This window comes from Vombatus ursinus, unplaced genomic scaffold (genome assembly GCF_900497805.2).
Source record: "Vombatus ursinus unplaced genomic scaffold, bare-nosed wombat genome assembly UNPS02014768.1, whole genome shotgun sequence".
Classification (NCBI taxonomy): domain Eukaryota; kingdom Metazoa; phylum Chordata; class Mammalia; order Diprotodontia; family Vombatidae; genus Vombatus; species Vombatus ursinus.
Genome location: NW_020954546.1, coordinates 13,763,004 through 13,786,946, shown reverse-complemented (window position 1 = coordinate 13,786,946; position 23,943 = coordinate 13,763,004). Strand labels below are relative to the sequence as shown.

The 23,943-nt window shown below is 47.0% G+C and overlaps 1 protein-coding gene across 4 annotated transcripts in view; it reads right to left on the bottom strand.

Annotated features, from left to right (window-relative positions):
* Nucleotides 1-23,943, bottom strand: part of CLIP2 (CAP-Gly domain containing linker protein 2) — a 128,054-nt gene that overhangs the window by 14,991 nt on the left and 89,120 nt on the right. For 3 of the 4 annotated variants that reach the window (XM_027861794.1, XM_027861795.1, XM_027861796.1), the window contains 5 exons: nt 17,630-17,734; nt 13,653-14,591; nt 7,699-7,756; nt 5,697-5,780; nt 2,992-3,148 (listed from right to left, as the gene is read on the bottom strand). In XM_027861794.1, the coding sequence (XP_027717595.1) occupies nt 2,992-3,148; nt 5,697-5,780; nt 7,699-7,756; nt 13,653-14,591; nt 17,630-17,734 (1,343 nt within the window). The remainder of the gene's footprint in view (nt 1-2,991; nt 3,149-5,696; nt 5,781-7,698; nt 7,757-13,652; nt 14,592-17,629; nt 17,735-23,943) is intronic. The other variant, XM_027861797.1, reaches the window with a different exon arrangement.

Genomic DNA, 23,943 nt, shown 5'->3' with positions numbered 1-23,943 from the left:
CACGTCCCTGCCCCCCAGCTGCAGCAGGCTCCCCAATGTCCCTGGCCCCTTGGAGTCCAGGCTGTACTCATTCATTCAAAAATGATTTCCTGAGAATCGAGTGGATTCCCAGCCCTGAGAGAAGGAGGACGAGCTATAGTCCCTGCTTGTCAGGAATGGGTGATTCATCTGGGAAGAGAAGACCTACCCATACAAGATAATTAAAAAACAAGGCAAGGGGCAGCTAGGTGGTACATTGGGTAGAGCACCAGCCCTGGAGTCAGGAAGGCTTGAGTTCAAATCTGGCCTCAGACACTCAACACTCACTAGTGGTGTGACCTTGAGCAAGTAACTTAACCCCGAATGCCTTGCCAAAATAAAAACAAAAAACAAGGCAAGAGATGTCCTAGGGAAGGCCTAGCTAAGGGTCAGAGAGGAAAGAAGACAGTCAGGGCTGTAGGAGGCCAGAGGATTGTGAGATCGTGAGGGGCCTCAGAGGCCATTGAATACAGCCCCCTCCCATTTTACAGAGAAAGCATCTCAGGGCCAAGGAGCTGATTTGCCCAGAGTCCAAACTCTCATCATTTTCACAAATGAGGAAACAGAATCATTGAGGTGAAAAAACTTGCCCAGGATCACACAGCTAGTAAGTGTCTGATTGTGGATTTGAACTCAGGTCTTCCTGACTCCAAGTCTAGCTTTCTAACCATTACTGGAGAAATCATGATGGGCTGGGAAGTCACAGAAAGCTTCTCAGAAGAGGTGAGATAGGAGCTGAGCTTTGAACGATGAGTAAAAGGAAATGGGAAAGATATTTCTGGCAGGGGGAAATGATTAAAGGTTTACTATATTCCTCACCCTCATCCTCACAGCTGACATTCACATAATGTTTTTAGGTTTCTGAGATCCTTTCTACATATTATCTCATTTGACTCTCATATTTTTGAAAGAGAGGAGCTCCAAGGAAGAAAAAGATTACTATCGGCTGGGGTGTAGTCAGGGAAAGCTTCTTGGACAAGGAGGAATTCGAACTGTGTCTGGAAGAGTTTCTAAGATGAGAACCATGGGGAGGTTTATCTGAACTGATAAAAAGGACAAGGGAAAACATATATACTGATTGCAGCTGTGTGAAAAGAAAGGACCACAGGCTGTCTGCTGGGCGGTTATACGTGGACCCAAAGAAAATGGACAATCTTCCTTTTGTTGGAGAGGTGGGGGACTATGGGTGTGGAATACTGCATACCTGTCTGTCTATATTTTCTTTATTTTGCTTCTAATGGTGTTTTTGTTGTTGTGACAAGGGAAAATTCCCTGGAAAAAGACTGTGATGTAAAAATAAAAGGCAAAAATAAACCTTTTACAAAAGGAGAAGAGGATCTACTTACAAAAAAAAAGAAAAGGTTGCAAGGGTAGAGGACAGCCCTCTGCAAGTGAGTGTGTCATGTTGGAAAGTCTCCCCTGTATTACTGTGGAACTCTGTGAGCTAACAGGATGAGCTTCCAAGCTCCACTAGAGGGTGCCTGAGACCAAGGACAAAGACTGGGAAAAGAAAGCTGTCAATACACTGGACAGAGGGATTGATCCTCTTTCAAATGGGCTTCCTGGAGCAGCCCGGAAGGCAATGGGTGTAGCAGGCTGACAACAGTGATGACAGCACCCGAGGGGGCTCATCTCAGCCTCATGGCCGCCCTGGAAAGCACAGAGGGCAAGGATTGTTTGTTATTCCCATTTTGCAGAAAAGGAAAGTGAAGCTCAGGGCAGCTTGATATCATGGAAAGAAAACTGGGTCTAGAGTCAGAGGATGAGGGTTCAAATCCTGCCTCTGATACCTGCTACATATATGACTTTGGGCAAGTCACTTACATCCTTGGGCCTCAGTTTCCTCATCTGTAAAGTGAGGGGGTGGACTCTTGGGTTCCTTCCAGCTTTAAATCTATGAGCCTCTAAACGTCTACTGTTTCATGACCTTGAACAAGTCACCTCCGTGGACCTCAGGTCACTCTTGTGTAAAATAATGGGGTTGGACCAGATGGCCTCCAGTGTCTCTTCAAGCTCTAAATCTATGATCCTGTGTTAGCTAGGAGGGGAAGCGGACGGAGCACCAGGCTCTCCCTCCCTCACTCCCTTCCTGCCCTTTTCCTGTCTTTTCTCTCTTCCTTCCTCTCCTCTCTCTCTTCCTCCCTCCCTCTCTCCCTTCCACCCTTCCTTCCTTCCTTCCTTCTTCCCTTCTTTCCTTCCTTCCTTCTTTCTTCCCTTCCTTCCTTCATTCTTCCCTTCCTTCCTTCTTTCCTTCCTTCCTTCCTTCCTTCTTCCCTTCCTTCCTTCCTTCCTTCCTTCTTCCCTTCCTTCCTTCTTTCCTTCCTTCCTTCTTCCCTTCCTTCCTTCCTTCTTCTCTTCCTTCCTTTCTTCTTTCCTTCCTTCCTTCCTTCCTTCTTCCCTTCCTTCCTTCCTTCCTTCTTCCCTTCCTTCCTTCTTTCTTCTTTCCTTCCTTCCTTCTTCCCTTCTTCCCTTCCTTCCTTCTTTCTTCACTTCCTTCCTTCCTTCTTCCCTTCCTTCCTTCCTTCCTTCCTTCTTCCCTTCCTTCTTTCTTCCCTTCCTTCCTTCCTTCTTCCCTTCCTTCCTTCCTTTTTCCCTTCCTTCCTTCCTTCTTCCCTTCCTTCCTTCCTTTCTTCTTTCCTTCCTTCCTTCCTTCTTCCCTTCCTTCCTTCTTTCTTCCCTTCCTTCCTTCCTTCTTTCTTCCCTTCCTTCCTTCCTTCCTTCTTCCTCCCTCTCTTCTTCTCTCCTTGGATTTGGAATCAGAGAACCTGGGCTCTTTCCACCAGACTGTTTAGCCTCACTGGGAGATGGTATGCTTCCCTAGGGCAGGGTGGGTACCTTTCCTCTCCTCTGTGCCCACTTCTCTTAGCTCACGGCTTAGCAGAAAGCTCTGGTGGAGCATACCCCTGGCATGATGCCAGTGACATGGGAGGGTATTCAAGGGGCAGCTGGGGGCCTCTGGCCAAGCCCACTCACCGCTCTTTTTTCAGCAGCTCCTGGCTAATGAGCACCAGCTGCCCAGAGGCATCATGGGTCTTCCGGGACACAGCCTCGAGCTCAGCTTCTAGCCGCTTCTTCTCCTTCAGGAGGGCATCTGCCTTCTTGTCTCCTGATTTACACTTGCCTTCCAGGGCTGTGGATCAGAAATGCCAGACAGGGTTATGATAGCCAAGAAATACAGCCCTGGTTCATATGCCAAAGGTTTAAAAGAGAGCAGATGGTACCATTTCCTGGGGGGCTGGGCCATCCTCACTTGGTGTGACTCTCACTCCCCAGACTTCTCCACCTCCTTGTGGGCCACCTCCTCCCTCCAACCCCGCCCCACCCCCATTTTCCAGTTCTCTTTTATGGGTTGTTTTCTTCCATTGGAATAGAAGCTCCTTCAAGGCTAAGACTGTCTTTCTTTCTTTGCATCTGAACCCCAAAGCTTAGCACAGTTCCTGGGTCATAGTAAACAATAAATGTTTTACCTACCTACCTACCTACCTATGTACTTATCTGTCTGGTGGTGGGACCGATACCAAATCTATTCTTTGGCCTCTTGAACATCAGCCCTTCCTTCTTTGGGGCCATGTGACTAAACCCTGAGGGTGGGTCAGCAGGGGGATGCTGGTGCTTCTTAGGCAGGTGACTGGACACAGGAAGACAGGGAAGGGCACTGAGCACTCTTGTTTGGCTGGGGGATGGTCAACGCCAATCTGGCAGGCGCTATAGGCCCTTGGCTAAGTAGGACTATTGCCACTTCAGTTCTCTGAAGCTGAAGAAATCTCCTGCCTTCTTAAAACAGTTTATTTGATATAATTTCCCTGCTCTAGGTCCTTGTTACTAATATCAGTCACTGCAGTAGCAAAGCCCATTTCTGTTGCTCTGTAAGGGCTACAAAACATTTTCCTACAACAACCCTACGAAGCAGGCAGTGCCGCCACCATCATCCCTGTTTTATAGATGAGGAAACTGAGTCTCAGAGACGGGAAGTGACTTGCCCAAAGTCACTAGTGGGAGTGAGATCTCGGACTCGCACCCAGGTGTCTCCTCACGTTCAGTCCGGCACTGTTTCCAATATATCACATAGGTTCGTAATCCAGTGATGCCCTACTAAAGGTGCCAGGTTTGCTTCTTCACTAAATGGTCCCAACCTGCAATGATTTTTTTAATTGTGGTGTCTTCTTTTTCATTGTTTTTCCATTCGGATCACAGGTTTATAGATTTGGAAGGGACAGAGGCCATCTAGTCCAATCCTCTCATTTTATAAATGTGGAAACTGAGGACTAGGGAGGTGATGTGTATTGTGCCACAAGGGTTCAGGGAGGAATCATCAGAGGTGAGATTTGAACCCAGTTCCCCCAACTCCAAAGCTACCACACTCACTTTTCTGGCCTTTGTCCGTTGTCACGTCTTGCTGCCATCCATGTACCACCCTCCCTCTAATTTGCCGTTTCTAATCTGCTGTAGGCTGGAAAGATTGATCATCAAGCTCATTAGAATCCTTTGTAAACCAGAGTCATTAGGCTCTGAAAAAGAGTCAATGAGTAGGGGGCAGCTAGGTGGCACAGTGGATAGAGCACTGGCCCTGGAGTCAGGAGGACCTGAGTTCAAAACCGGTCTCAGACCAGACACTTGATACTTACTAGCTGTGAGACCCTGGGCAAGTCACTTAACCCCATTGGCTAACCTCCCCCCCCCAAAAAGAGTCAATGAGTAAGGTACATAAGTGTTAGGAAATGGTTGTTGGGGCATCTTTTTGGCTTCTCAGAGGCCTTTTCTTTCCTCCATGGTCTTAGCTATGTTAGTTGAGGAGAGCTGGGCTTGTCCAAAAAGTGACCTCTAGACACAAGGTTACTGTAACCTGTCCTAAAAGGACACAAATCTACCATAACCCTCTGTTGGAACCTGCTTATATCTTCAGGCTGTACTATCACACTCTTAGGTCAATGGGCCCCTCATGTTTGGGAAAACTTGAGGATGGGAGGGCATTATGGGCATTCTTCTCAGAGTCTATTATCCCCATTCTATCAAGAAGAAAGCTAGTTAGTGACTTGCCCAAGGTCACACATGTATTAAGTATGTGGCATCTATCTCTGGGAAATGAGAAAAAGGCAGCTGGCCTTTGGAATGGTGATGGACATATGCCAAGGCAATGGTCTTGTAGGCTCCAAGAATCTCTCATCTCCTGTCCTCAGGAGACAGAAACCTGTCTGCCAGCCTAGGCAGCATCCACTCTGGCTTGGTACTTTCTGTGTCAAGCCCACCTGTACCTGAACCTGATGTCACCAGACTGGGATGGGCAGGATGGGTGAAGATGACATATTCCTTGGGAAGCTGACCCAATAGATTGGGCATCACTGACAGCCAGGGAGACCAACCTCTGGGTATCACCTGATCTTTGTATCATCCTATCCTCTGGTTTGCCCAAGGCCCTTGGTCAGTTTCCCATCCCTAGAGGGGCTTGCTTTGCCCTGCCCAGTTCTAAACATGTGGTCCTCAGCACTTCAGAAGAATCTTGGATACTTTAATGTGCTTAAGATCCAAAGGAATGAAGCTTTAATGGTAGGATTTCAGGCACTCTGTTGGATGGTTGTGGTGGGTGGGGAGGGAGAGATTCATTGGGACAAGGTGGGAGAAGGGCATTCATGGCTAGTTCCAACATGCAATTGGCCACCTAGTGCCATAGGGAAACTTACCACTTACTTGGGCCTTGAGCATCTCAGCCTGTGATACCAAGGACGCCACCTCTTTGTCTCTCTTACTCAGCTTGTCCTGTAAGTCTTTGGGGAGAAGAAAAATGGTTCAGGGGAACTGTCATGGCAAATGCTCCATGACCTAATGGTCCCCAATAGTTTGTTGGAGGCCCAAAAACATGAACCAAAGGTCCAAGACTTGTGAAAGACTTCCTAACATGCTGTTGTGGTTGGGTTACTCTCCTATCAAGAATCCAGCAGTAGCCCCTCCCATTGCCGAATGAATAATAAAGTAGAGATTTTCATCCTGGCATTCAAAGCTCCTCATAATCTGGTTCAACCAAGTGGCTGCTCCTCTCTTTCACACAGTGATTTAGATATAGATCTGGAATGGACCTTAGAGGTCATCTCATCCAGTGCCCTCATGTGACAAGATGCCCTCATTCTAACCACCCTGAACTATTCACCATTCCTCTTCTTATGTTTTCTTTTTCCTGTTTCTGGGACTTTGTGGAGACTGACACATCGTGGTAAATGCTTAATAGATGTTTCTTGAATTGATTCCACATCATTAAGGAAAGTGGTGGAATAATCAATCAATAAATGCTTATAAAGCACTCACTATGGGCCATCACCAAATGGGACAGAGCACTAAATGAAACTGCTCTCTCCAAGGTCATCAGTCATCTGCTCATTGGCCAATCAAATGGCCTTTTCTCAGTCCCCATCCTTCGTGACCTCTCTGCAGCATTTGGCCCTGTTGGCCACCTTCTCCTCTTAGATACTCTCCTTTCTAAGTTTTCATGACATTACGCTCTTCTGATTCTCCTCTTATTCATCTGACTGCTTCATCTCAGTTTCCTGTGCTGGTTCTTCTTCCATGTTATTATGGGTATCCTCTGATGCTCTGTCCCAGGCTTTTTTTGCTCCATATTATGTCACTTCATCAAATCACCTCCCTTTGGGTTCAATGATCATCTCTCCACAGATGATTCCCAGATTGATATGTTCAGCCATAGTCTATTTCCTGAGCGATAGTCTCACATCACCAACTACCTGTTGGAGATCTCCAATGAGAGATGTCATGCAGGCCACTCAACACTCCAAGTCATCTTTCCCTCAAGACCCTTCCCCCTCTTTTGAACGTCTCTCTTACTATTGAGGAAACCGCCATCTTCCCAACCAACTTCAGGACCTCTCAACTCGCCATCCTCAGCTCTTCATTCTCATTCCCCGCATACACCCACTCCATTGCCAAGGGCTGTCTTTCTACCTTCACAACACCTGTCTTTTCCACTTGACTCACACAGCCACTAGCCTAGTTCATGCCTTCATTGACTTACTGGACTACTGAAATAGCCTCTGAACTGGTCTCTATGTCAGGTCTCTTCTCATGCCACCCATCTTCTTCTCAGCTGCCAAAGTACAGACCTAACCATATCACCTCCCTCCTCCACTCACTTCAGTGGCTCGCTATTACATTCAGGATCAAAGATGGCGTCCTCTGTTGATCAGCTAAATCTCTTACTACCTTTCCCCTTCCTACCTTTCCAGTCTTCTTACACTTGACTCCCCTCCCCTGACAGTGGACCTTCCCAATCCCCTCATCCTCTTAGAGCCAGGACTGGGGTGGGCAAGACAGGGCAGCTGCCAGAGCACAATGAGGAACACCTTTTCATATGATTATTTGTAATTACATGAGAGACAGTACTGTGTAATGGTTAGAGAGTCAGCCTCAGAGCCACAGAGACCTAGGCACTCAGTCTACTTCTGACATGTGGGCTACATGACCCTGACCAACTCTAAGACTATAGTTGCAGAGAAAATCCCATGAATCATTGCTATGTTTTAGGATTTCACTAAACAGGTGGGAGAAAGATGTTTTATCTGTAAGAAATGGCCTATAAGAATGCCTCCCAAGAATAATCACTCCTCAGGATCCAAACCCCAGCATCCAACCCAAGGCGAGTACCAGGAGGTGGGGAGACCACAGACACCCCCTTACCCTCCATCGTCTGTTTCATTCTGATCTTCTCTTCTGAAATGTCATTTGTCTCGATCACCTGAAAGAAATGGTCTTAGTGAGGGGATGTGTTCTATGACCCACTAAACCCCAGTTTATTGGGGGATCCTTAAAGCCTGAAAAATTGAACCACCTGATTAGCCTCACCTTGGACCATCCTGAAGTAAGAACATCTCTTTGGACACACCCTCCATGGGAGGGCTTGAAGGCTGAGCCTCTGATCCCAAGTTAGGATGCTGGACTTCACAGGATATGGTTTCCAGACCTTTCAGCCCCCCCGGTCACCCTCCTTTCAATGTGCTCATTTCTCTACTTTTTCTTTGACCCAAACCTGTGATTTCATTGGTCTAAGGAATCTTCCATGAGGAAACGCTCTCTCCAATGCAGGTCAGCAACTGTTACACAATTTCTATGCTGAGAGAGATGTCCAGGGCGCTGGAAACTTGTGACTCATCCAGGTTCACACAGGCAGTATGTGTCAGAGCTGAGACCTGAACCCAGCTCTTCCTGACTTCAAGACCAGCTTTCTGTCACATTGTGCTGCCTCTCCTATCGCCTCTCCAACAGCCTTAAAATGTGATGCCCAGGGCTGAGCATACTGCCACAGAGGTGGCCTGATCTGGGCAGAGGACAACACGACCACCATTTCCCTTATTTTGGACACCAGGATTCCATTATCATGGTTCAAGATCTCAGCTGCTTTCCTGACTCTCTGTCACCTTGTTGACTCATATCGAACCTGTGGCCAATGAAAACACCTAGATCTTCCCTCTCCCACCCAAGGTATGCACACACACACACACACACATACACACACACACACACATATGGATTATTAAACCAGGTCAACAGATTAAAATTTCCTAAGATTAAAAAATAGATATAACCTTTCCCAAAACCATACCTTGTGAGACCTAGAAATCTACTTTCCCTCTGGACTGAACCCCTTGAATCTGGAAAGAATTGTAGGATATTATTAAAAACAAGGCTGAGTACTTGGGTTAATCTTCCTGCCAGGCTAAAGGAAAGCCAATCACTCATCACAGAATACCAGAGGGATTCTCAATGTAAGCAAGTGGGGACGAGGCTCTGTGGACCAGGAGAAGGGTGGTGATGGAGCTCTCTGATGAATTATGAATGAATCACATTTGTCTGAGGGAGAGCCTGCTGGGGGCCAACAGTTTTATGGGATGCACATTCTCCTCTCATTTTACAAGGCTCCCCTGAGGGAGAAGTGCCCAGGAGCTCAGGCACCTGCCATTGAATCCCACTGAGGAAGGGGCCATAGGGCAGATCCTGTCTCCCAGGTTATTGTCTGAACTCTCCCTTTAGTCCTCTGCATGTAACTTCAGCAGATGGCTTCCAACAGAACTAAATTCTCTCTAAGTCTTACTTGGGAAAATCTAAAACTCAGAGAAAAAATTAAAGTGTCTGTCTTATCACAGCCCAGGATGTAGCCTCTTTGTCCACACAGAAACACCTCTTTGGGGTTGGTTTTGCTTGCCCCCTTTGGTATTCTGGGGAAAGATTCTATTTGCTCTATAAAAGCACTTAAGACATATTTGTGGACATCAAAAGGAACATTATAAGAGGAGCTCCCTGTGTGTAATAGACACGTTATTTGAGAGTTAGATGTTAACAAAAGTATGTATCAATCAAATCCTATTTGAAACGTGCTGAGTGGAAGCCCAAAGCAAATCCTTATGCAACATGGGTTGTAGTTGTTCAGTTGTTTTTCAGTCTTGTCTAAGTCCTATATCTCTAACCCCCTATTTGGGGTTTTCTTGGCAAAGATACTGGAGTGGTTTGCCATTTCCTTCTCCAGCTAATTTGACAGATGAAGTAACTGAGGCAAGCAGGGTTAAGTGACTTGCCCAGGGTCACACAGCTGGAAAGAGCCTGAGGCTGGGTTTGAATTTAGGAAGATGAGTCTTCTTGCCCCCAGGCTCAGTACTCTATGTACTATGGTGCCACCTAGCGGCTGTAATATGGATAATCACCTCTTAAACTGTCTTAGAGAGGGAAGGGGAGAATGGGGAAGGGATGAGTCTGTCTCTCTCTCCCACTGTGTGTGTATTTAGGGGAAGAGGCCCAGTGATTTCAGGGATGTGAAGAACTCTTGATAAGGAAATTCTCTCCACCAATGATGACGAGCAACTGTGGTGATTTAGTGAGTCTCATGAGGACACCAAGAAGTTAAGTGTCTTGCCCAGGGACAAACAGCCTCGGGCTTGGAACTTGACCTCAGCCTTCTAGGGCTGGCCCTCAATCCACTAGACCATGCACAAGACATAATGGAAAGAGGGCTGACCTCCGAATCAGGAAGACCCACCACACATGAGCTGTGGGACCTGAACAAATCCCTGACTTCTCTGTGCCCCCAGACATGCGGTTTGCACTGGTAGGAGCTCTTTACTGTGAACTCCCTGCCCTGATGGAATTACAATTACAATGTATGTGTACATGTATGTGTAAGTATATGTATATACATACATACATACACATATACATGGATATGTATATAAATTATATGTGTGTATATAATACACATAATCTGCAACTGCAGATATTATTCTTAAGGTAAGGCATTCCTTATATTTATCAAGTATACAGGAATGGAACAGAACTCAGATTATCTGCTCATCTAATTCTGTACAATGATGAAATTACAAGTCTTTCAAATGTAAGTGTATATATAAGTTATACATACATATGCAATAAAACTACACCGATAGTATTCTCAAAATAGGATGTTCCTTATGTATTTATAAAGTATATGAATGCAATAGGGCCTCAGAAATTATCTTTTCGTTCCACCCCTCCATTGAGATGCAAAGGCGGGAGGGGACTCGTCCAAGGTCACACAGTGAGTGAGGGCCAGCGCTCATAGTAGAATTGAGCTCTTCTGACTCCTGATCTCCAGTGTCCTTCCTACTAGATCATCTTCAGGTTGGGGGTGGAGGACAGGGAGAAGAAGAACAACCCCCTCCCCTTCAAACAGTCTACTTATCAGACCCCAAGCTCACTCACTGTAGTGGGTGTTGAGATTGAACATACTCTGGGCCTGATGGATTTGGAAAACAAGTTGGGATGTTGGTCAACAGTGTTCATCCTGGGGTTGGCTCCCTGGGGCTCACATCTGTGCCTAGAAGGGGATGGGGGGGCATGTTCCTTCCCAGACTTCCCAAGGTGGCCACGATAACTTCAGAGCTCCCCAAAGTTGCCCTCCTAGTTCCCAAGTGGAATTCCAACCAGCCACCAGGGAGGGGAATGCCACTCTTCTTCAGACTTTTCAACTCCAGAACTGTATGCCTCTGTCCCCAAAGAGAATGATTTTAGGAGAGTCTCCACTTCATCATTTGTTAAATGAGGAAGCATGCTATAACAGAAGGAATCCAGGATTGGGATACAAAGACCTTCATTCTCATGCCCAGCTAACAAGCTATGTGACCTTAGAGAAGTCACTTTTTGAGGGCCTCTGTAAAATGAGGGCATTATCGGATGATGTCAAAAGCAATTTCTAGCTCTGATATTCCATGGTTCTGTTGTATTAGGTGGTGGTAATGTGTACAGAAGCAGCTAGATGGTTCGATGGATAGTGTTGGGCCTGGAGTCAGGAAGATCTGGCCTCAGATATTTACAATCTGTGTGACCCTGGGCAAGTCACTTAACCTCTGTTTGTCTTGGAGGCAGCTAGGTGGCTCAATGGAAAGAGCTCTGGGCCTGGGGTTAAGACCTGAGTTCAAATCCAACCTAAGACATGTACTAGCTGTGTGACCCTGGGCAAGTCCCTTACCCTCTGCCTAATCCATTGGACAAGGAAATGGCAAACCACTTTGCTAAGAACCCCCCAAAAAGGGGTCACAAAGAGTCAGTCACAACTGAACAACTGAACAACAATGTATATGTAGGAGGGTATCAATACAGCAATTGTCTCCTTCCCAATCCTCAAAATTACTCGTGACTCCAGGGCCTATCTCTTTTTTCCCCTGGCAGGCTCCTATGGGGTATGTGTATAATTTTCACTTCTGGGAGGAACCATAAACTTCATTGGGAGACATTTCCCATAATGAAAAGGGGGGAGTCAGATATTTGGGTAGGATAGACGTGAGTCCCTACAGGATTTCTCAGCAAACTCTCATTTTCAGCACCATGGAGAGAGTGTCCACAGTTCTGGGTCCAGGAAGGGCTACCAGGAACATTCAGAAGACCCTTCAGCTGCTGGTCCTCAGTTCCCTGCTTTTGCTATTGCATCAGAGTTCAAAATGAGACCTTTGGGGTCTTCTTTCAGCCTTTTAAGAGGACTCATACAAGTGAAGTTGTCATTCAACTCTCAGAACCCACAGAAACCGATGCTATTACATCAGCAAGTTCCCCAGGATTGGAAGGACAGCTAGATGCAGGACAGACACCAGAGGGAGCTTTGGGGAAAGGTGGAGAGAAGGGAACCATTTTTCATCCTATTCTATGAAATCTGAGTGGGTTTACCTAGTGAGTTTGACTCATTTGTCTCCTCCTTTCTGCTGGGGAGGGAAAAGAGGAAAGGAATTGAGGAAAACTGAAAAAAATGATTTTCTGGTTATCTCCAGAATACTAGACTTGGAGCTAGAAGGGACCTTAAAGGTCATCTAGTCCAACCCTCTAATTTTTCAGAAGGGGAAATTGAGGCCCGAAGAGGTTAAGTGATTTTCCCAAGGTCACAAAGGCAGTCAGGGGTAAAGTTGGGATTTGAACCCAGGATCCATGAATACAAATCAAGAGGTCTTTCCACAGCATCACGGCAAGCGGCAGCACACTTCCCTGACTGAAGAAAATCAGGGAATTCTGGAATTGAGAGGGACCTTAGAGAGGTGGCACAGCTGGGTCTCAGTTTCCTGCTCTGTAAAATGAGAGGGTTGGATGAGAAATAGAGGCTGACAGGATTATATCTCTAGAGCCAGAAGGCTCCTTAGAGGTCATTTCATCCAAACTTCTCATTCTACTGGCCTCAGTGTCCTTCTCTGTAAAATGGGAAGTTTGGACTCAATTAGTCATACTGAGGTCTCTCCTAGCACTAAATCCAGGATCATACAAACAACTACAGAAGCATTCATCACCTTCCCCTGTTCCCTCCTCAGAAGACATAGGGAAGCAGAGGAACCAGATCCAATGGGTAAGCCCACAGAGACCTAGGGGAATAGAATGAAAGTGTATTTCTCTTCTCTCTCAGGCCCAGAGAGGAAAAGGACTTACCCATGATCACACACAGGCACCTCTGACCCCAGATACATTGTGCCATTCCAGAGAAGACAGAGGCCTCTGAAAAACTGGAGGCTTTTGCTGACACCGACTAACTTCCCCCACAATTATAAGAGCTGTTGCTGGTGCATGGGAGTTTGTATGATACAGCTCAAAGGTGTCAAATACACAGTCCATAGGTCACACTTGGCCCACAACATTCCCATGTGTTGCCAGAACCAGTTTGAGATGTAATTGGGAAATATTTAACAAAATAAATCAAAATACAATCTAGACAATGTTACATTTTAAAACTAAGTCAAGATGAGGTCCACAGGGATCCTTATGTATGGTCTATTTGAGTTTAAAATCACTGGTGTAGGAAACTGAGAGCCATCCTTAGAAGCCACCCTTGGAAGCTACCCTTGGAAGACTTCGGCCCAAGACTTACCTCTGACACATCCTAGTTGTATGACCCTGAGCAAGTCACCTAATCTCCTGGTGCTCTAGGAAACTGTTTAAAATTTTAAGTGGCAGAGAAGGGGCCAATTTGCATTCGTGGAGGGAGTCCCCTCACCTGGGACTTCATGTACCAAAGAAATTCCAGATCTGGTCTCTCTCCCCTATTCCCCGCCTTTCACCCTTCTTGCCAAACCCACCACCCAAGCCAGCCTGCCAGAGAAAGAAAGCAAGAGCACAAGACCAGCAACTGAGCCTACATCAGAGTGCTGAGAAGAGCAGAGGGATTCCATGGTCTGTAGTTTATTCTCTGTCACCAAGAGTCTTTCCTGTAACCTTTGGATTTCCTGTTTGCTCTGGGCCTCCGTCCTCTGCAACGCCTCATAGTCCAACATCTTTTTCTCCGCCAGGGAGATCTGCTCCTTCAGGAAATCGATGGCCTGGGCCTGCTCCTTGCACTCGCCGTCCAGCTTGCCCAGCTCTTGGGCGCGCAGCTCAGCGTCCCTGCACTGGTCCTTGGCCTCCTGCAGCTCCAGCAGGTGCTGGTTGGACCTGGCTTCCAGCTGCGCCTTCCAGTGAAGGCGTACCTCCTCCAGCTCACCGCGGGCCTGCTCCAGTTTCCCCACGAGGCTCTCCCTCTCCTTGGCCAGGACGGCAGTCTCAATGTCGTGCTTGGCACGTAGGTTGCCCAGCTCCAGCTGGTGTTCCAGCTTGATGCTCTCCATCACGGCCTTCAGCTCCACGATCTCCTTGTGCTGGGTGTTGGGGCCCGAGTTGAGGGTGGCCTTCAGGTCCTCCAGTGACTTCTGGTGGTCGGAAGCCAGTGTGTCCAGCTTGGATTTCCAGTTGTCCATCAGTCCCATGTTCTCGCTGGTGGCCTGCTGGACTTTGAGCTTCAGGTCCATGATCTCCTGAGCGTACTTCTCGTTGGTGGCCTTCAGCCTCTCCACCTCGAGCTGGTAGGCCTTCAGGGCCTTCTCGTACTTGTCTTTGAGCAGCCCGCTCTCCTTCTGGTGCTCCTTGCTGGCGGACAGCAGCTGCTCCCGGAGCCGCAGGGCCTCGGAGGATGGACTGGTGTCCGAGGGGTCTGCAGGGCCCGCCTGCCGTAGGCACTGCTGAAGCTCCTCGATCTCCCCACGCCGAAGGCTCAGCTCCTCCTCCAGCTGCAGGATTCTCGACTTCTCTGCCACTGTTGTCATCTGGAAGCCAGAAAGAATATCTGGTCAGCTGGGACCTTCCCTGCAGACTGGGGAAAGGAGGAACACCAGGGCGGGTGGGCAGGGGTCTCTGTGCTGAGAGAGGCAGATTTGTAAGCGTATTAGTCAATAAAACTGGTTCCTCCTGACTTCCAGTTTTACCCCAGGGTATCAGCTGCCAGAGACTTTGCAAAGTCAGCCGATTTTCATAATGAGTGCAGTGAGGGGGACAAAAGGTTCGCTAAGAGAATTGGGCAGTGGCACAGGCTCGGTCTGCTTGTATCTAGAGTTAGCTGCTCATCTCCTCTTGAGACTTTCTCTGTGTCACTTAAAGGCTAAAGAGAGTGACTTTTGCCTCACTTGGTAGATGACCTTTGTCCAAGTACAGAAAGAGGCCAGCATGCAAACGGACCAGCCCACATTCAGAGAAATGCTTGACTTTAAATACAGTGCAATTCACTTGTGACCCACTTTTATTGGATGAGGCTAGAAACAACAAACTTTTTTATCCTCATCTTGAAAAGAAAAAAAAAACACTAAAATGATTTCTTCAAATTCTTTATCATTAAGCTTAAAAAAAAACCACCCAATGGGTTTGTTATTTAACTCCCTGTTTTCCAATTCCAAAATATCTCCCCCCCTCTTTTTGGTGCTTTAAAAATTAAGTTCACTTGGGGGTGGGTGCTTTTTAAAATTCCTAAATAAAAATCTTTCTCTGTATTCAGGGAACTGCAACATGCCAATCTGCAAATGGGCCAAAGTCAGCCAGTCAATCTGCAAAGGGGCCATTTCCTGCCCCTGCTTTAACTCAAATAAATGTGTCTACATTTCTGTGTCTGTGCATACATATTATAGGATCATAGATTTAGAACTAGAAGTGATCACTGAGTGCGTCTATTCCAGCCTCTTTATTTTACATAAGAGGAAACTGAGGCATAACTAGGCGAGGTAACATAAATAATATGCAACTGTAGCAGAATATATTAGTGCGCACATATGCTAAGGCTACAAGGAGAAATTGGCATTCCTCCCAGACAAGGGGTCTCCTTGTCTATAAATATATTCATGCACTTTTTAAATTTGTGTTTTCCCAATCAACAACATTTCTCTTATCCTCAAGCAGCAGCCATGGAAACAATGATGACAGCAGTTGGTAGAAAGGTGAAACCTCGCTGTTCTGATCAATCAGTATTCCTAGTTAGTCCCAAGCACCGTCCATCACTCTTGGGAAGTGCCTTGCTACCCTGGGGTAAATGGAGGGAGGCTTGCCAACAGGGATTGACAAGTTAACAGTTATTAGCAACACAAATAAAATATGGCAGGGGATGGATGGTGGATGAATGCTGGAAGGCAGGATTAGGGGGTCAGGTATTGACATACTTCAGGCAAGTTTTGGAAATTACTTGCCTCTTCAACCTAACACTTTGAAAAACTGTTTGTGCTGTGAGATATTGCCTACTTGGGGAAACATGGAACCTTCACTGTAACACATGAGACTTGAATTAGCTATCACAAAATACCTGCTTGACATGGAGAGTAGAATTATCTGGCATTAAAGATATGGGTTTTTATAAGATGTAACATTCCAAAGCATCCTCTGCTGCACCCCTGCCCTAGCCCTCCTCAGGTGCTGCACCCTAGGCGGTTTCCCTCACTGTCTCCCCTTAGTTCCAGCTCTCCCAGAAGGCAAGAAGAATATCCTGGTAGCAGTTTCCCTCCAAGCCTCCCCTTAGCCCCAGCTCTGCTACAAAGGTGAGGGACTCTGAGGCCACTGACCAAACTAGGAAGATTCAGCTAGGGCTTTGGGATGGCTTTTGGAGGGAAGTTTGTTAGGGACCTGATCTTGATGGCGGATGGTTAGCGGGAAGGGACCCAGAATAGGCCATCTTATAAATTGTGACATATTCAGGGTTAGACTTTTATCCCCCAGGACCAAAATGTGATGCTCAGTCTTGGTGGATTTCACTGGTCCTGGCCCCTAGACATCACCCCCTACGCATGGATCATCTCATTGGGCTCTAGATGAAAGTTAGGAGACTTTGAGGGACTGGTGGCGGTCTTCCCCCAAGTTTTACCAGACATAAGGTTTCATCCCCACCTCCTCTGAGGACCTTTCCCATCCTTTAATAACAAGTGATGCCCAGTCCCAGACAGCTGCCCTCCCTCCCCTTGTCCTCAAGGCCCTTCTTCCCACCACTCCCTCAGATCCTGGGCCCGCCATCTTGTTGGAGGACAACTGAGAATTTCAAAGAGGAATCTCTGTCTTTCTTCTTTCTCTCAGTGAGGCTTTTGGGTCAGTCCCTTATCCAACTACCCCATTAACGCTCCCAATTCTTCTCTTTTCTAAACCCGAAATGGGAGGGAGACTGATGGAGCCCGCTCCAAGCTGAAGACTTGAATTGGGAACAGGAAGTGATATTTGGAGGCAAAATGAATTTGTGAATAAGTATGGATGGTAAAAGGGAGAGAAGGGGGAAATAGAGGCCTGCTGGTCATCTCCAGAAAGCATGACCACGGGGTCATGAGATCCGAGCTCTAGAGTAGAAAGGACCTTGGAGGCCACCTTATTCTAAAGAGGAAACTGAGGCCCAGAGATGTTTAGTGACTTAGGATCATATGATCCTAAATATGGACAGGGGACTCAGTGGTCATTCAGTCCAACTCCCTTCATTTTACAGAGAAGGAAACTGAGGCCCAGGAGATATCTGGTAAGATGGAATGACGAGCTGAGAAACAAACTGAAATTAGAGAAACAAATCAGTACCAGCACCCAAAGGTACAAAACCTTAGCCATGGGCTTGACCTGCTGCATTTCTCTACTGTTTCCAAAAGGGATTGAAAAAAAAAGCAATAATTAAGAGATCACAGAAGGCAAAATACGGGAGGGTGGTGGTGGGAAGGGGTGGGGGCCAAGGGAAGAAGAGGGAACAGAAGCCAGAGGAGCCCGCCACCGCTCGGGGCAGCTCAGCAGAGAAGCTGTTTGGCAGGCAGGGTGTGTGGGGGGAGGGCAGGGCTGAGGGGGTGGGGGAGGGGGTCTTTACCCGATTGTCCTCTAACTCTCTGAGCAGCTTTTCTGCCTGTGCCTTCTCAAACAGCAGGCTCTGCTCTAGCTCTCCAATTCGAGCATGCTCCAGCTGCGTCTGAGTCTGGTCCCGCATGGGGAGGGGAGGAGAGTGGGGAAGAGAGACAGATACAGAGAGAGAGAGAAAGGCGAAGCAGGAGAGAGAAAGGGAGGGAGAGAGAGAGAGAAGAGAGGCTGCATCACATTCATAGGACCATAGAATCATAGATTCAGAGCACAAAGGAACCTCTGAGACCATCTACTCCAACCCTCTCATTTTTCAGATAGGGAAACTGAGGCACACAGAGGGGACATGAGTTAGAATCAAGGGATCCTAACTGGAAGGGACTTTAGCGGTCATCTAGTCCAACACTTTCACTTTACAGATGAGGAAACTGAGGCCCAGAGAGGGAAAGCAATTTGCCCAAAGTCACACAGGAAATTGAGGACTCAGAATTTGAACCTGGCTGTCCTGACTTTCCCATCATGCCACACTTCAAACATAGGGGCATAGATTTGGAACTGGAAAGGACCCCAGAGGCCGTTTAGTTACATATATTGCCCCTCTCTGGATCCAAAGCGCCAAAGTTTTCCTGCCCGAGCTCGTGGAGGCTATGCCCAAGTCTCTCAGGCCCTAGGGTAGAATCCTCAGCCACAAGAATTCATATGCGATCATAGGGTCATAGTGCTGTTAGGGGCCTCGGAAGCAATCTGGCTCAGCCCCCTCTTTTACAGATAGGGAAACTGAGGCCCAAGGAGGTGAAGGGGCATAGAATCACAGCATTACCTCTCTAGAGCTAATAGGGACCTCAAAAGCAATCTGCTCCAGTCCCCTCTTTTTACAGATAGGGAAACTGAGGCCCAAGGAGGTAAAGGGACATATAATCACAGGATTACCACTCTAGAACTGGAAGGGACCTTGGAAGCAATCTGGTCCAGCCCCCTCATTTTACACATAGGGAAAATGAGTCACAAGGAGGTGAGGAATAGGATCACAGGATTACCACTCTAGAACCGGAAGTGACCTCGGGGCTCGTTTGGTCCAACCCCCTCATTCTGCATATGTATAAGACAAAGAGAGGCAGTGGGAGCAGAATAAAAGGAGCCAGCACCCAGGTGATTGGAGGGCTACAGTGACGGGGCTGGAATCCCATCTAGGCCTAAAGATTCCACCTGGTTTTTCATTCCCACCCCATTAAAAACAGATAAAAGATAAACCCTAAGCCATACCAAAAACCATGTGCAAGGCAACCTGCTACCATGTCAACTGATTTTTTTTAGATGGCTTTTTTCTTCCAACTGATTGCAAGGGGCTGAGTTTCCAGCAGCAGGGGGACAGCAGTGCCTCAGGGTCACCCCTCAGATTACTGCCCAATTGCTGAGATGCCCCTAGTCCACGCTGTCCTCTCTTCCCCCCGGTAGGCCAGCCCTATCTTTGTCCCAGGACTCAGGGCCCTGCAGCCTGGATCCCACTGCTGCCGAGCAGAATCTGCCCCGGGGGTTCTGCTAGCTTTCTCCCTTAAGGAGTCGCCCCAGAATAGGGAGATGGGGCATGTTGATCGCCTCAAGATGCCTCCAGGCTCTGAAATGCACAAGCTGCCCTGCCAAAACTTATACGTGCTCCTTCATCTCCACCAGTCAAAAGTCCTTCTCTTTGGGGCTCTTTTAAGGTGCCATCTCCTCCACGAAGACGTCCCTGAGCCTTATAGTTAAAAGGGGTCTTTCTTTTCTCCTATTTTCCTGGAGCACCTGTCTATATCATTCCTATGCTCCCATCATACCATACCTTTCTTTCCTCACTCCAATCCATCCTCTACATAGCTACCAAAGTCACCAGGTCTGATTATATGAGCTCTCCCTCCTCCATAAACTCCAGTGGCTCCCTATTACCTCCAGGATCAAATAGAAATTCCTCTGTTTAGCACACAATGCTCTTCACAACCTTTCTGCCTTTTCAGACTGCCTTATTTGCCACTCTTCCCACACAAGGCTCCATCTCCCAGCTCTCCGCCTTTGGATAGCCTGTACCCCATGCCTGGAATGCTCTCTCTCCTCATTCCTGCCTCTTAGAATCACTCGATTCCTTTAAGACTCAGCTCAAGCACCATCTTCTACAGGTGGCCTTCCGGGTCCCCCTGCTGGTAGTGCCGTCCCTCCAAGGTGATCTTCCATCTACTAGGTATGTATATTGAATGTACCCATTTACAATGTGCTTTCTCCCCCGTTAGAACATGAGTTCCCTGAGAGCGGGACTGTTTTTGCTGTTTCTTTCATCTCCTCAGGGCTCAGCACAGTACTTGGCACACAGTAGATGCTTAATAAGTGCTTCTCGGTTGATCAATTGATGTACACGTCTTACCCTCCCAGTGGAATCACAGGTCAATGGGACTCAAATCTAGAGGTAGAAGAGACTTCAGAACACATCTAGTCCATCTCTCATTTTACAGATGGGGAAAGTGAGGCCCAGAGAGGCCATACAACAAAGGCTCATAGGACCATCCATCTAGAGCTGGAAGAGACTTCAGAACCCATCTAGCCCACCTCTCCTTTTACAGAAGAGGAAAGTGACTTGTCTAAGATCACATAGGTAATTTTTCAGAGGCAAGGTCTGAAGCTGGGGCCCTTGATTCCCAGGTTGGTGTTCTTTCTATTGAAGAGAATTTAAGTTCCTTGGGGATGGAGATTTTTTTTCTTTTTTTCTTTTTTCTTTTTAGGCAATTGAGGTTAAGTGACTTGCCCAGGGTCACACAGCTAGTAAGTGTCAAGTGTTTGGTCTGAGGCTGGATTTGAATTCAGGTCCTCCTGACTTCAGGGCTGGTGCTCTATCCACTGCACCACCTAGCTACCCCAAGAGTTTTTTTTTTCACTTTCATCTCTCTATTTCTGGTTCTTAGGGTGTGCCTGCATACTGCATAAAGGGTAGCCTTGCCCGTGACTCAGTCGCTGTGTGTCCACTGGCAAATCTCCTCAGTGTCCCAGGCAATTTTCCAAGACTATAAACCACCAATGAGTTGCAAGTCTGTATTGATGAAGGGAATTTCCAAACTTAGAGCTCCCAGTGCTAGTGAAATCATGTGTCTGGGCCGAAAAGGGGGAAAAAAAATTCCCTGGTGCCTCCCACAAAGCATTGGGATGGAGAATAAACCTGAGGGAGCATTTCCTTGGCATAGGGAAATTCCAGATAAGGAAACTCCCTGTACCAATGTAGAGTGGTACCTTTTCTGCAACCTAATAGTTTTAGAGAGTTGCCTGGTGGCTAAGGGACTTGCCCAGGATCACAGAGACACTTGAACCTAAGTGGGGTTGACTCCCAGGCCATCTCTCTCTGTGCTTCTCTGTCTCTCTCTCTCCCTCTCTCTGTCTCTGAGTCTCTCTCTGTCTGTCTCTGTCTCTCTCCCTCCCCGCCTCCTCTTTCTTCTGTGTCTCCTCCCTGCCAATCTCATGCTGCCTCTTGAGAATGTGACTGTCTTGTAACATTGGGGAGGGAGCACTTCACCCCATATTTCAGGATCATAAGGGCACTTCTCTGGAGTGGCTAGTCAGGCACTTAGATTGTAACCATCTCCCTCCACCACCACTCCTGACACCTTGGTGGGCTCTGGTGGAGCGTCTGACACCCGTGACTTCACCTGCTTTAGAATTCACTGAGTGATAGCTCCCCTCTGCAGGAAAGAATCTAATATTATCAAACAGCCCAGGTGACCAGGACAAAGAAAAGGGAAAAGAGAGAGAGAGAAGCCTGGCTTTTAGCCAATGATCACATAGCCCTCCTCAAACATTAATTAAGCCAGATCTTCTCACTGGGTGAGAGCTGTCATCTGAATCTCACACAACAGATGGGCAGTGTGAAGCCCATCTGGGAGCCAACTCAAGGTCAAGCAGTGAGGTTGGAACAGAAAAATGAAGGAGAGTCTGGGCCATTGAAGGAGGAAGAAGAGACAGAGGCTAAAGAAAATTTGATTTTATGTGCCCCTCCTTACCCTTTCCACTGTCCAAACACCAACAGGGCTATCCCAGGAAAATCAGGGTAAGTGGACACCAACAGTCTTCCATGGTATGGTGCCTAACACTATTGTTGTTGGTCAGTTGTTTCAGTCATGCCCAACTCTTCATGACCCCATTTGAGGTTTTCTTGGCAGAGATACTGGAGCGGTTTGCCATTTCCTTCTCCAGCTCATTTTACAGATGAGGAAACTGAGGCAAACAGGGTGAAGTGACTTGCCTAGGGTCACACAGGCTGGTAAGGCCAAACATACAAAGTGCTTTATATATACTTGTCAACTGACTTTGCCTTCCACGAAGGGGAAGAAAAGGGGACTATTGAAAGCAAGAGGCAGTTTAAACTGGTACCATGGATAGGGCCTAAAGTCTTCTCCCAGGAAACCTCTCCTCGAAACACATTCACCCTTTGCCTAGATTGTCCTGGGACAGAGCTCTTGTGATCTCCATTTCACTTCCATGCATGCATGTCTCATTTTCCCAGACAGACTGAGGATTCCTGAAGGCACGGATCGTGGCTTTGGAGGATAATAACCACAGCGTACATTTCTGTAGTTATTTAAGGCTTACAAGGCAGTTTTCCTCATTTTAAATCCCAGGAGGGAGGCTATTATTCTGATGTTACAGATGAGGAAACAGATGCTGAAGGGTTCAGTGATTTTCTCATGGTCATACAGGGAGTATTGAGATTCAAATCCATGTTCTCTGGGTTCTAAGTCCAGGGCTCTTCCCACTACACTATCTTACTTCTCATCATCATCATCAACATCATCATTCTACAGTGTTTGCCATTCATTAATGTATGTGAGTAGAGTGGGCAGTGGAAAACAATACAATCTTTACAGTCTGAGGTACAGATTCTACCTTTGGAACATTGGGTCAAGCCACTTGGCATTCCTGAACCTCAGTTTCCTCATCTGGAAAATGAGAGAGTTGGACTCATGGATTCTGAGGACCCTTCTAGTTCCAGTCAAACCTAGCCTCTATCTGGACTGGGAACCAGGAAGACCTACCTGGCTTCAAAATCTGCCTCTGACTCTAGCTTTGTGAGCATAGGCAAGTCACTTGACCAGTCTTGGCCTCAGTTTTCCCATTTATAAAATGAAAGTGTTGGATTCAATGAACTGTGAGGCTTCTTCTGGTTTTGATCTATAACTTGGACAGAGATTGCTGGATCTGGAATCAGGTTCAAAACCTGCCTCTGATGTGGCATGGAGATGTGGAAAGTCAATTGGACCCAGATTCAAAGGAAATTGAGAATGTGAATTCAAATTCTGACCCTTCCATTACTATCTGAATAGCCTTGGGCAAATCACTTAACTTTTCTGGGCCTCAGTTTCCACATTTATGAAATCAGGAGTTGGGCTCGATGACCTCTAAGGTCCCTTCCAGCTCTAAATGTACCAATTCTGTGACCCTGGTCAAGGCTCTTCAATTCTCTGAGTCTCATTTTCATCATCTGTAAAATGGGATTAAAGATAATCTTATGTCAGAAGGTTGCTGTAAGCCCCAAATGAGATAATGTATGTCAAATGTTTTACAATCTTAAAATGGCCCTAAAAATGTCCGTTATTATCATTAGTCATAATCACTCACAATGCCTAGCACCAAGTGAGGATGTCAAGGATGCTCAGACATTTGACTGGCTTTCCCCCTGCTACCTGCTATCTTTACCTTCCCTAACCAGAGAAAAGAAAGTCCTACCCTCACTCCTCCTTTTTTTCCAGGTGGAATGATTTAAAAAAGCCAACCACACTGGGATTCATGGGTCTCTTCTCTCTGGAGTCCCCTAAGCTCCTATGCCTCAGCTCCCTCCTCTCTGGGGCTCCAGTTCCATAAAGTTCACCCCATGAATGCATACACAAGTGGGCAAAGAGCTCTCTGGTCCCCATCGCCCCCTAGCAAGACAACCACTGTCTCCATAGAAACCATCCTCAGGCAGCAGGAGAGGAAACGATTGGCAAAGCCTCAAATCTACACACTGTCAACTGTCCTTTACCCCAGACATTCATCACCTCCTCCTCCAGAAAATCCCTTGCTTTCCTGGGCTGAAGACTCACTTTGTGGTTTTATGAGCAGGGATATCCCCTCTACCCACTATATATAGCTGACTTCAGACCATGCTTTCTAGCCTGTCTCACTTTCCATCACCTGGGACATCTTGTTTTTGTCTTAGCATAGTGCCAAGCACAGAATAAACACAAGAAATGCTTTCTCTTTCTTTCTTTCTTTCTTTCTTTCTTTCTTTCTTTCTTTCTTTCTTTCTTTCTTTCTTTCTTTCTTTCTTTCTTTGCA